The sequence below is a fragment of the Daucus carota genome, chromosome 4, assembly GCF_001625215.2.
Source record: "Daucus carota subsp. sativus chromosome 4, DH1 v3.0, whole genome shotgun sequence".
In the NCBI taxonomy this organism is placed as follows: Eukaryota; Viridiplantae; Streptophyta; class Magnoliopsida; order Apiales; family Apiaceae; genus Daucus; species Daucus carota.
Genome location: NC_030384.2, coordinates 43,041,823 through 43,056,324, shown reverse-complemented (window position 1 = coordinate 43,056,324; position 14,502 = coordinate 43,041,823). Strand labels below are relative to the sequence as shown.

General features: G+C 33.7%; 2 protein-coding genes across 2 annotated transcripts; both read right to left on the bottom strand.

Annotated features, from left to right (window-relative positions):
- Nucleotides 1-2,241: 2,241 nt before the first annotated feature.
- LOC108217423 (uncharacterized) lies at nt 2,242-3,914 on the bottom strand. Its single transcript, XM_017390255.2, has one exon. It carries the CDS (start codon nt 3,883-3,885, stop codon nt 2,242-2,244), a length of 1,644 nt encoding a protein of 547 aa, XP_017245744.1. The 5' UTR covers nt 3,886-3,914.
- A 4,021-nt stretch (nt 3,915-7,935) lies between these two features.
- LOC108216801 (high mobility group B protein 10) lies at nt 7,936-14,004 on the bottom strand. The gene is made up of 6 exons (XM_017389640.2): nt 13,657-14,004; nt 11,297-11,375; nt 10,458-10,620; nt 10,294-10,362; nt 8,880-9,229; nt 7,936-8,264 (listed from the first exon to the last, which is right to left on the bottom strand). Exons 1-6 carry the CDS (start codon nt 13,917-13,919, stop codon nt 8,244-8,246), a joined length of 945 nt encoding a protein of 314 aa, XP_017245129.1. The 5' UTR covers nt 13,920-14,004; the 3' UTR covers nt 7,936-8,243.
- Between the last annotated feature and the right edge of the window lie 498 nt (nt 14,005-14,502).

Genomic DNA, 14,502 nt, shown 5'->3' with positions numbered 1-14,502 from the left:
GACAAGTGAAAAAATAGTTGGAAACGGTAACAGTTGCTGTCACACTGGCAACATATATTACATTTTACTTGTCCAAGCACTGCTAAGCAGCGCCAAGCCACCAATCAAGGAAATGTTTTTTTAAGTGTTAAAGCTATAATAATTAAAATAATTATTATAATTTAATATAAAAAGTTAGTTTGACGTTAAATAATATCACATATATATATAATAATAATAATAATAATTGGTTCTAATATGTTTTAACTATTTTTTATTAAACTTAACTCACATTTTCATTTATGAATATAAAGTGTCTTTGTTTTGCTAATTTTATCTATTTCCCTATATTGTAGTTCTTTAATAAAAAGATAAATATGGAAGAATTTATATTTTATATATTATATTTAAGTTAATTACAGTACTTGTGTTACATCTGTGGAAGGTCCAGCACACCTAAAATGGAGTACTACTATATTTTAGTTATTGTTTCAATATTGTACTACACACTCATGACTCATGTATCATGTATGATGTATCACACCATTGAGAGTGCTCTTAGCAAGCAAGTGTAAGCAAGATTAATCTCTCTTTCCCCCAGCACTTGAAAAGTGTAATGATGACATGACGTGTACAGGAAATATGTAGAACAATGTCTACAATGTTACGTTTTTCATTATTTTCTTGGGCTGTTATATACATTGTTTCTTTCTTAATATTCTACCTACTTAAATGCTTCTTTTTCTTATAACTGGCATGCCACCTTTCAGTGTTTAGATAGTTCGTGAAAGTTTGTTAATAGAAATATGATGCACCATGCATTTTTCATTTTACTTAATTTAAAATTTGTTTCTTGCCATATCCAACTTTTATTTTTGAAAATAATAATCTATTTAATATTAAATATTGTAGCATGGACGAAGATCATGATGGCAAGCCGATGGAATGTAAAATTAAGAACAAAACTAAGCATATAATGGAACAAGGAAACTTAGGACATGTTTAATACACTTCAAAAGTAAAATAACAAAAAGAAGTTGTTTCCTCATTGTATTTTATATGGTCACGAGAATGTACCTATAAAACAGTTGAGCCTTTCATCCACCGTAATTACTGGTTATGTCGTGTTACATTCTATCTAAATAATTACAGTCTTCTTTTTAGGCAACAGTACGTAATCAGGATCTATAACATGAATCACGTATACTTATGATGAAATATAAGAAGGATATGGAGCAGAAGAGCAAGTAAAATATCAAAACAAGAAGTCTCAGGATAGTGTACATCATTCCTCCCTGAAAAAAAGGACTTTATTCCTCTTGACTTTGGTCAATCAAGACCGTCTTTGCCTCTAAATTTTTAACAAATTTATAAAACCTATACATGTTTGACGTGTCAATATGATCCTGATTAGAAAAGGCAAATATGCAGTTTCACAAGTCCTCTATAGACTATAGTTATACATATTGTCTTCTCCACACGTCCTTGGTTTAATCTTCCAAAGTCCATACAATGGGGCCGTTTGGGTAAGATTAAAATAAATAATTCTTACTTAAAATAAAAAATGGAATACAAGTTAGAGGCAAGTTAAGACTTATAAGTGATTAAAGTGTTTGGGAAATAAGTAGAAGTCCACAAACAAAAGCTAGCATTCCTAGCTTTTTATAAGTACTTCTTGACTTTTTACACAAACGGTACGAAATAAGTGCTTCTAACTTATAAATCCAGAAGTCGGCTTTTAAACCGTTGCCAAACAGCCCCAATATCTTAGAAGAGGGAGGGCCTTTGTGGTATTATAAATAGAAGTATACAGTATACACACACACAACATCAACATATAATATAATAGTGTCTTGCAAGAAAGTGAAGCAGGCACTTCGGCAAATCCCAATTCAGGACATTTGCAATCCACTAGTGTATAATATAATATTATCATGTCAACATGCATAGATTGACAGAACAAAGCTCTGCAGAAATGCAGTAGAAGAAGCCATCTAACTACCAATTATGCACTTCTAGCATGAAATATACACCACATACAGATACATCAGACCCAAAGCAAGCGCACAAACACAGTATTTAATGAAGGTAATAAAGGGTACTCAAACACCAATCAAGAAAACCATTATCTTAATTATGTAATGTTGATGCAACAGCAGCTTATAGGCTATTACTAACTATTACTAATCAACTGGTGTCCTTGCAGATTCCAGAAAAAAAAAAAAAAAAAAAAAAAAAAACTGGTGTCCTTGCAGGAAATTTTCAGTACCAGCCTGCAGCAACAAGATCTTCAGCATCAGGCACCAGGGAAGGTGGCACATCCAGGTCGACTCCCATAAGCCGGATTCGTTTGCCACCAGCCTGAGTACCGGCTTCTTCACCTGATGTTCCAGCTTGTACTAGAGGTGGAACTTCTGCTTCAGTTTGGCCATCAGCTAGAGCAGCCCAATGGCACCTCTTGTGACCCCCAAGTGCCTGACCAGAGGGGAATTCCTTGTAGCACATAGTGCACTGGTACACAGTGCTGCTGAAATGATCAGGATCAGCCTTTGAGCTCCCACCAACCTCATCAAAATAGTTTCCCTTTGTGGCACACTCTTCACTTTTAAGGGGCTGCTGCTGGTGGCTCTTGTTCAGCTCTTCATTGCTCACCAGGGTCTGAGCAGGTGGTGCAAAAGCACTGACAGATGAAGATATCTGAATAGGATGCTTATCAGGAACACTGTCCGTCCCATTGATGACGGTGACCTTAAGCTTGTAATGGCTAGACCTGTGGCCACCCAGTGCTTGGGGACTAGAGAAGCACTTGTCACAAGTGCTGCACTTGTACTTCTCTGAAGCAATCGCAGCGGCAGCCTGAGCAGATGAGCCTGAACCACCCACAGCTGGTGGCTTCTCTTGAGTGATCATCAGCTCTTTAATCAGCCTCACCTTCCTAGTCCCCTTGCTCTTGCCATTCCCAATTGCAAGATCCCCATGATTGTCCTTATCACGAGTCTTGTTTCCGATGACCAATTCAGTGTTTATACCATCAGATCCATCCTCAGCATCAGAATTATTTCCCACAGCATTACCCTCCTGGTGTACAAAACCAATGCAATCCCTCATCTTATGATCAGCACTGGACCCACCTACCTCCCTTGTCATTTTGCTCACAACAGGATAATCATCAACATTTCCCCTCCTCTTCTTACCAACCTGCTCACCAAAACCATTACCCACAGATCTCATTTCATCAAAACCCTCTTCCCTGTAGGAATTACCCTTAGCAGCAGCAGCCAGAGTACTTAAACCCGAAGAACCCGACGAACCCGAATTCTTCAACAGCAACAAATCATTAACACCATCAAGCGTCCTCCTCCTCTCTTCATCATCCACCTCATCCTCATCCGAATCCAAATCCACATAGCTCCACGAAACCTCCTCAGCTTGATTCTTGAGACTTCTTCTACCCCGCCTGGCCTTAACACGCCACGTAGGCAGCTCCTGTGACGGAGGCCTCATACCCCTCCAAGCCCTTTCGGGATGACACCTCATGTGTCCAAACAAAGACACCGCTGTTCGAAACACCTTGCTACAATGATCACAAGGATGAAGAGTTGGCAATAGACTCTGCGAATCAGATCGAGATCGATTGCGCTGCTTCTTCAAGATGGGTTGATTACGAGCGCGAATCACGTCCTCGAGACCCTGCTGTTTCTTGGTAGCTGAGCCGTGCACCCTCATGTGACCAGATAAAGCTTTAGCACTCACGAACTCCTTGTTGCATACAGAACAATTCGTCTTGCTCAGATTCACGTCGCCAGGTGAAGAAGACGAGCCCCCAGCTTGTTGATCAGCAGCCGAAGAATTCATCTGGGGCATCTTGAATTTGAAAGAGGCCTTGTTTTCCTGCTCATTCTCCATTGGAGCTGAGAGAGAGAGAGAGAGATGGAGAGAGATTTGAGAGAGAGAGAGAGCTGAAGAGTTTTAGCTGCGGCGTTATAGAGAAAATAGAATGAGCGAGGAGAGGTGTGGGTATGTGGTGTATATATATGTACGTGTGGTGGGTCTAGCTGCTGCTGTGCCTAATGCTCCTCGGCAGCTTAAAATATTATTTTAACCCTAGATATCAAATTTTTTATTCTATTTTATTCGGATTCTGCTCCCCGATATCTAAATCTCATTTAATATTTCGAAGATTTATTAAACAATAGTATCCCAATAGTATCCCTGTTTCTTTTTAGTTAATAAAAAAGTGTAGAGATAGTGAGCAGATATTAGTGAGTGTGGGGAAGATAGAGACAATTTTGTAGGCCCGGACCAAATATACCAAATAATCCAATTTACGGTGGTTGAGTAGTACAAAACAGAGGAAAAGAAAAGAAGAATTGCGTGGATTTATATGTACAAATTAATGTATACAGAGAATTGAGACCAAGAGATAGAGTGTTACGGAGAGAAAGCGGTTGGGATGAAGAAAGAAAGCAAGAAGAGACTCCTTGTTTTCACAAATCCATATCTCTTACATTTAATATCCCAAAATTATATGATATCCACATTCAATATTATGAGTATCCGTTGTAAAAATTTGAAATTGAATTCAATCGACTAGAATCATAATTAATCGAAGATTGAATTGATCGAAAATAAATTAAATGAATAATTAAAAATTTAATTAGTTTCGGTTAGAGAAGTGTGATTATCGATTAATGTTGGAAATTCGAATCAACTACATGAATTGTTTTATATAATTTACAACCAAATACAAGGTAGAGCAATATTTTTTCCAAAAAAAAAATAGAGTTAATTTCGATTGCCTATTCGATGTTGGTTTTAAATGATTGTATTTGGTTGCAACACACTAAATTACAAAGAAAAATAAATTAAACAATAATACATTTACAAATTTGTAAAAAAAATAAAAATATATTTTTAAAAATTTTAAAAAAATGCTAATATTTTCAAACCCCCCCCCCCCCAAAAAAATCTCACATTCTGTAATATTAATATTGTGCCTCTGTACAAGAAAATCACAGTCCTATGTTTTCGGTAAATCAGGTTTATAGTGTTTACTATGTTCAAAGATGCGTCTTCTGCATTCTTAGTTTCTTATCAACTTTTTTTTAGTTAATTAATTTTTAGTATTTCAATATACATAAGAGTTTTATAATTCATATTTTCTGAATTGTTTTAATATTTTGTTGTATTGATTTTGAAATGAAAATTCATAAAAGTTCTTATACTATTAAATTGAAGACGAAAACCATATTAGTTTCATCCTTGAGTTTGATCTGAGTGATGGGGTGTCAAAACTGGAGTTACATACTTGATATAAATATTTAAAACTTCAAAAGCCGCCAATTAAAAAGGGGAACTTCTAAAAGTCCAGGATTGCTAAATAAACTTTGACACACTTCAATCGTACTGAGATGTTTCAGTCAACGCAATCCCATTTTTTAAGCTAGGATTGAATTTGTATGTTTAATTTCTAGTGTATTTGAATTTTGAGTGAAATTTGGTGAATTCTTATTTTTCTCAAAGGCCATCAAAAAACTACACTGTAATATATCTAAAAAGAAGGAAAGTTCGAATCAATCACACCTTCCGCTAAAAGGGTTTTGTCTTCATAGTTTTTTTTTTTTTTTTTATAAGCATGAAGATCATAAATCTCGGAAAGTTCTTACAAACAGTGAAAGCATATAACATGCAAACAACTAAACTGGAAAACAAACTAGGAGCCCTACAAACAAAGCACAGAGAACTTTAGGACTAAGCCTACAAAGGAGATGTAGGAAGAACGGAGAACCCAAGCAACCAAAATAAAACCTAACAGACATTGCACAGCATACATCCGTGCGAACTGAAGATGGTACCCAACAGACATACTAATTTTCTGAGTCACTTTCCTTGATCCTACACAGTCTGCCGCCGTAACCTACAAGTATCCTAAATACTAGGGCTAATTATTTGTATCTTACAGAATGACGTCTATCTTGGATTAATATAAACGTGATCGAGCGGTTATGATAAGGATGTTCTAAATTTCTAAAAACAATAACCTAAACGGCTAAAACTCTAATAAATACTGTATTATTCTAATAGAAAGAGGAAATTAGTTTTAGTCAATAACAAAATGGAAGTCTAAAATTTTTGGATTTGAAAAGAATTCTCTTGAAAAAATTTAATGAGCAAATTATGTTAGGTTAAAAACAAACAAAAGTATTATAACATGTAAAATTTACAAAATAAACAATCTTATTATTTGATAAAATCATGTTTAAAATTTTATATTATTCATAATTATTATTGTGACTTTCGAAAATCACTATTGTTTAATTAAAATTATATTAATTAAAATAAAATAGTATTTAAAAAGATGTTGCCCTTGTTTACATAGTATGTAAAGTTCTTATTAAATAATTTTTTAGACTATGCATGATTAATTCAAACGATCAGTTAATACTATAATTTGTATCAAATTGAATTACTATACTAAAGACTACTACAGTATATCAAAAACAAAGATTACAAGAGTATCAAAATATCTTATTACTTTATATACTTTTCATAAGATTAGTGCCATGTAGAAAATTTTCATTGTCTCCTACAGTTATTAAAATATTGTCAATACAACGGTCAATAAACTTTAAAGATTTGTGTAATTTAACATATGAATTTCACAAAATGATCTAGTTAACTCTTATAATATAATGAAAATTAATCCTAGTAAATCCAAGATTATTATTAAGACTTGGTAATAATTGTAATATAAATGATATGCAAGAATATAACTTGTATCCTAGGACTATCCTTTATGGAGGAACACTAGATACACAAATTGCCTTTGCTCTGCAAATGGTTAAACCCTGGGTGGCCTTTTCAAAGTATATTTGCAAATGCTTATCGAAAAGATTATCTTCAATGGATTCATACATGTACAACTACAATAGAAACCTACTGCCATGGAGTTCAGCAGCAAAGTTATTTGTACTACACATTTTGGTCGGTGACGTTACACTATTGCCCTATTTTTCAAGGATATTAAGCGGATGTAGAATTGTATTTAATACGGATTTTTAATACAATGATATTAATCTAAGAATCTTAGTGTATTCTACGTTATTTTGATTATTTTGATTTAAGTAGGACTCTAAAAAATTTTAAATAAAATATCACAAAGTTAATGGATAATTCTTAAAATTTAAGCATAATCTTATAAAATCTCGTGGATTATAACAAGATTTCAAGAAACATAAAATCCCCCAACAATAATCACAAATTCATCATCTCACACAATCTAAAAAATCTATCCACTAATGAATGTCATCAGATTTTAATTGATTTTAAATAATCTCAAATAAATGACATCAGATACTTAAATATAATTAAAAATTCTGATCGGATATTATCATATTTATTAGAACAATTCAAATTCATGATTAAATATCTCAAGATTTTAATTTAATTTTTGAAATCTGAATTGTATATACTTGAATTACAAGATTGAAAAATATCTAGAAAAATCTCAAATATACATATAGCTGGGCTTGCATGCCTAGAGATAATAGGCATGTATTTTTACAAAAAAGCATGCTCAAATGGCATATAGTTAAAACTATTGCATTATTATTGCATTGCTATTAAAGTACGCTTATAAAAATATGAGGCTAATACTTTAATTGGATCCAGAAATTGGGTTATCCTGGACTATATTTAAAAATCCAAATATCTATAAGATATAATATTTATATAAAATTATTATTTATGATATAAATATAACATTAAAAATTAGTAAAACGACATGTCTGGCTAATGGTGGTCATGACATGCCCAGTTTGACATGCCGTGCCTTACATGAACCCTAGCACACATGCGTTGTTCACTACTTTGCTCATTTATTTTTATAGAGCTGACCTTTCTCGAAAGCATATATAAAAAATGTTGGATTTCACTTCAAATTTTCAGGTATTAGACTATCAAATTTCATGAGTAAAACCCTGGATTAGTTGAGTTAAAGTCAATAACTAGGTATCACCTAGGTTACTCAGGCAATGACCATGTCTTCCCACAACTCTGAAGTCAGAAATAGGACTTCTACATGGAAACAAAGATATCATATGAAGGATAACAGCAGATATCAGAACAGGAAGAAATTTAAGGTGGATCTTCAGAATAGTTAATCTAATGACCTATATACTATCTAGTCTCTAGTCTCTATTGTCGATTGAGATTGTCAATTCTCAGGGAGTCTGAACACCATGCCTGTCATATATCCTGGCGTCTCATTTTTTGTTATGGTAGACCTGCAACACAGCAGATAAATGTATTTAACAAATGAGCTTCAGAATGAAATCTGCTTGCACACCTATGTAATAAATCAAAATATCGTTGAGCAGGAATGTCAAACAATGAAAGTATAATAATACTAAAGAATGAATTCTGCTTTCAGATTTTTTTTTATCTTTCTTTTCTCCATCTATTAGTGTGATCACACAAGGAGTACATCACTAATAAGTTTCTTCTGATGGAGTACACAACTACATAACAATGTGATAGTATATTATTATATTATTTCACTTCACTTTCTCAGTATTACTTCTATGTTCCCTGAATAAGCACAAATACATAATATCGTTCTTCCCCAAGGCTAATCATCTACAAAGACATAAAATACAATCTTAAACATAATACAATGAAGTATACTGTACCACAATACAACAAATCTACCCTGCATGCATTATTAAAACCATCATATCTTGGCATTTGCAATTTATAGTCTATCACTAGACAGATTACGTAAGATCCTATGATGATATAAACTTTTTAAATACTCGAATAAAACTCGAGAACCTCTTCACAGTGAGAAACAATAATAAGAAATGGCAAGGGAGAAGTGATTAAAGAGATTATATATGTACCTGTTTCTCAGCCTCTGTAAGCTTGTTCCATAGAAGCCAAATTTTCTTGTTCATGACCTTCTCCTGCCTGTCGTACATAGGTTGTAGCCTGTTGTAATTCTCAGCATAGAAATAGCTATACCCACTACTACTACTTTCCTCGAACCAGGAGGGATCTCCAAACCTATTCCGGCTTCGGCGACGGGGTGTAGCATTATTAGAATTTTGAGACATCTGTAATTCTGTAGGGGTATGATATATGACACCCTTTAACTGCTCAGAGCCCAAGTTCACAGTAACTATATATCCACTGTCAAATTTAGCATCAATTGTTCCGATCACTGAGCTACCAGGCCCCAAGTTGGAACCATCTGTATATAAATGGAAACAAATTCTCAACACAAGTTTATAACCACATGCATATCTAATAAGGTATTATGAAGATGGAAATCAAGGTATTTCAAGCTATATATATAGTCTTATGCGACTTTAATATAGATAATATGATCCAGATTATGTAGCAAACTAAGGCAAACACAAAAACCTTCGAACCAAAACAATAAAAAAATTCAAACCTATAGAACACCAGCAATAATTATTTTGATCCATGCCAGTGATTCCAGATACATGAGTTCCAATGGAAGTGATTGTGGTTGTATTACTTAGAAGTACAAAGGAAAGGACGAGATATTTTATATTTTAAAAAAAACTTAAACAATAAATTATATATATTGGGAATATTTGAAAGAGATGTAGTCTCATTTTCACCCTAGAAAGTAAGGATTCTGCATTACACCCTCCACCACCACTCTTAGTACTCACTAAGTCCACAACATAACAAGGGCTCACTGCTCAGCCTATGTCGCTAACCCATCGTTTTAAAGGTTATAAATTCTGTCTTAGAGTATTAACTAAAGCTTTCAGCTCAGATCTGCATTAAATTAAAATTTACGGTATGACTTGAACTAAGCCACCCAAATAAAGGAACAGCCTAAATTTGCATAATTCTGATCAACCAAAAGCTTCTGTTCATATGATTTTAATCCATAAATATATTTTACCCAACAGATAATCTCAATATTATCCTTTTTAATCTGATTTATCTGTCAGAGAAGATGATACGAAAATATATTTTCTTGAGCTTAAGCATTGATCATTACTCATATTCACTTAAGCTCCCTCAAGCTTACACATCCAAGCATGAAATAACTCACATTAGTCCTTGCCTTAACTTATGTTCTAGCATCTTACATAACATATTAATTAAAAGCTCTCCCTGATACCATAAGATCCCACGTCTTATACGAGACTGAAATCCAAAATATACTGCATTGGATTCTATAGCATTATGTCAAACATATACACCAATCTGAAGCTAAAAATATGAGATCTTGAATAGTAGTCAAGTATCATTAGCAGGATACAGCTGTCTTGCCTGAAAGGTGAGGCACGGTAGCACTGTCCTTTTGAGCTGAAGATCCGTTGACAATTGTGCTTACAGAATCTGTGACAAAGAATTGAACCTATTCTTATATTCAAGTCTAAAAGATAACTTATATATAGCAGACAGAGGTATCGGCAAGGTTAAGATTCAATTACCGGTAGCTAGGACAGAAGGAGTTTTTTTCCGGAAGTAATAAACCTGTTCAAAATGGTAAAGCAGGGACTGATAGTACTTCCTTAAGACAAAAGATGCACTTGTTATTGTAGATGGGTATTTGAAAACCATTGTGACTTCCTTCCATTTGCGATCTTTTACAACCTGAGAGAAATCATGACAGATTAGTATCATATTTTTCAGCAAATACCGCATGCATGTACATGGCAACTTCATTTGATGGCACAACATGCAGACGTAAGGGGGAAAAAAGATGTCTGGCCTTCCCAAAATATGATTTAGACAAGAATCTGAAATGGCATAATACCCTAAAATATTTTATTTAGAACTTTTCCTGACATGCATAAATTTTGCAGCAAATAACTGCACAGCAAGTGAATCGGATCTTAGAAACTAGCAAGATAATAAGAAAGTACAGGTTGATTATGTGAAAGCAGGATAGTCAAATTGATTTAAGACAGTTCTTTGTCACTAACTTAGATGCTATCTATCTTTTGTCCCAAATATATATATTCTAAAACGACATTAAACACAACTAAAACCAGAGACCGCGTTTATCATTTCTACAGAAGCTACTACTGTCTAATATGAATGTATTCATTAGTTTGAGGGACTTTACAGTATATCGATCTGAGACCAAGCCTAATAAAATTTATCTTAAACAAGATAAGAAAATGCTATGAGCCTTTAACTAAACTTAAATGTTGTTAAAGATAATTAATGGTAAAAACATACAACCTCTACAAATATACACAGCTAAATGGCTAATGTACAGTTGTGCAGATTATTTGCAAGTAATAAGGTAGATATATTATTATACCTTTTCAATACCACCTCGAGATGTAACCTCCACAAAAAGGCGATGCAAATCTAAAGCAGTTCCTCCAATGGTAGGGATCCTACAAAGCAAACAAAAAGTAGAATTGCACTTTAGAATCATCTTCACTCCCTCAATTTTCAGTCCTTTTCTAAAACAACAAAATATACCGGAGGCAAGTTTAGAGCAGACAACCGATGACGCACCCGCACTCAACACATAAAAAAATATTTAAAACTGAGGACATGCATGGTTGAACTTGTTCTTGCATCTAACACACCTTCTACAAAGAAAGTTCTTAATCAAACTCACAGTAGTATGATACAGGCTTAAACAATGCAACTCACCGACCAACATGACATCCCCACCTGAATGATACAAGACGTACAATGACCCTCTCAAAAATCAAAATTGTATATGGACAATAAGCTCGTCGATCCTCAACAATATAGCAGAGTTGATACTGGTCATCTCTTGGTAACAAGAGGCGGAGGATATAATCTTGGTAAAGGCATGTGTGTGTCATTATCAAGGTAAAGAACCCCGCCAAAACCTTGCTGGCTTGCTTTTAAAATAATAATAATAATAATAATAATAATGATGATGATGATGATGATGATGATGATGATGATGATGATGATAATTAATAATAATAGAATAAGTGGTGTCGAATTTATAACCTTTATCCAAACATTTATTTTAAATAGTCGATAAAAATAGTATGTGTGTGTAAAAATAAATAACACCTTATAGTCCATGTTTAGGTCCCTTTTACATCTAGCTTTAATTTATGGGCGCTAGAAATATTGATTTGACAGGAAAATCCAGTGACAATATTGAAAGCTCTACATAGGTCTGCCAGAGATCAAGCATACAATTTTACAAACCCAAGAGACATATCTTAATATACATATAAAAAGAGCTGCAAATCCTTTATCACAGCCTACACCATTCTATGAATCAAACCCACTAAATCTTTACATACAATTAAAGAAGCAAAATATCCTATTTATTTAAGAATTTGACAATACTATTAAGAAAACTAAACTAAACAAAACATAACAGCATGATCTGATAAGGGTAGGTGCAAAGTTTACCTTTACTCCTAAGGCTATAATTCCATCATTATATCTCATCACCAAAATTCTTGGATTTTTAATCCCTTAAACAGTCAATCCCATACTTTTGATGGACATTAATATCCTACTTTAAATTAAACGAGTGCAGATCGGTCCACCACTTTACCCACGTTTCTTACTCTTCCACACTACTTTATACATTTTTATTAACCTCTGTGTCCAGCCCGAATGTAAAGAATCAGGTAGGACGAAAGGAGTATGTCTTATGATTTTCCTATGTAACCATCTATTTTCATAACACATCTCGCTCTGTAATACTTCTTACATCCACATATATCCTTTAAGGAAATAGTCTTTGTGTTGGTTAACCTCTGTGCTGTTTTCCCCGTGATTATATATTATTGCCAACAACCGATGTTGCAAAGCACAAGTCCCAATTTGGAAGACCTTGTAATCCTTGTCATTTCGTCTCATAGTATGTAATCAATCTGGTATTATGCCCCAATCAGCTCCTCATCAATTTTGTCAGACAGTACTTTACAAGCACTAACTTAATGATATGTGCTACAAATTCCAACTTTCCAAGAGCAACCATCTCTCCCCGATGCACAATGTTCCAATTGAAGTGGCTCCTTTGTACCTTAATATACTCTCTCCATCAAATTATTAAAACAATACCAAAGTTTCTTTGGTATGCATACAAATCAAGATACAACCATAGGTCAATGAGGTAAATTATGGAAAACCTAAAGCTGTGAACTTTGTCTATTAGTTGTTATAGGTAAAGTACACTCCCTACATCATATTTTCCGAGGCATGAAATTGAGTTTATATTAGATATCTTTTAATTTTGAGTAAAAATGGTTTATCCGTGTCCTTCAACGTATTTGAGAATATCTGAAATAGCTAAATAATGTCGTTCACTTCATTCATTGTACTATCAGCCTTCAAACAATCATAGACCAATAAAGTTCCACTAATATATACAGCACACTTCAACCAACAGCTATACACAAATAGAATGAACTTCGAATTTTCACATATACAAAACCCAAAAAGCAGAAATCCATCCTTGTCATCAAACTAATTCAGTACCCTAACAAACACAAACAACCCAAATTTTCCACATACCCAACATTACCATATCTCCAAAAAACCCATAAATTTAAATGCTTTAGAAACACCAAAACAAAAAAACTAAACTAAACCCATATACATAAATAATCTCCACAGAGACCCATACAAACATAATAAAGAAACACGCAAAGGAAAAGGGGGCCTTACTTAAATTTAGAGCCGAAAGCTGAGTGAAAATTATGAAGCTTCTCGTGAAAAACATGAGCGTTTTGAAGAACATGAATATACTCAGCCTCAGGCAAAGGGTAGGACAAAGACGATGAAGAAACAATGTTAGTACTAGTAGGCACAACCTCGGCAGCAAGTTTCTTGCCGGGGTGATCCCCAGGGTCTTGCTCATTCATCATCCTCTTCCTTTTGCGGACGTCAGCAACAGTTGTAGCAGGAGGCTTCTCAGTGGGCGACGCCATTTTCAATCAAGCGGATGTATAGAATCAGAGTTCTGCAAAACCCCAAATCTAATTCCGAATTTAATTCTCACTGTCCTAGTTGGAAATTAACTCATTATACTAGTTTGGAGTAATATCCAGCTCAAATACTTTTTTCTTTTCTTTTTTTTTTTAAAATGGGTGGACCTAGAATTTAACACCAATTTGACCTCAAATATAATTATCTTAATTTATAAGTTTTGATTTTGAATTACTCTTCCAGAAAAGATTTTTTGATTTTGGATTAGATGAGTTTACTTAAAAATTAGTTGATTAAGATTAAACTTCTATTTTATAAATAATAATATTTCTCATGTTTTTTTTATTTTTGATATTTATCAAAAATATTATATTTTTAAGTGTATTTTAATATTTTAACATAAATTTACAACACAATTGTAATTATACATGTCGATAATTATAATACTTTTTGTCACAAAAAGTAAAATTGACTTTCATTTGATTTAGATTCTAAATTCTAGGGATGGCAATGGGTTGGATCGGTTCGGATATTTGAGATATCCAAATCCAAATTATTTTTAAAATCCAAATCCAAATCCAATCG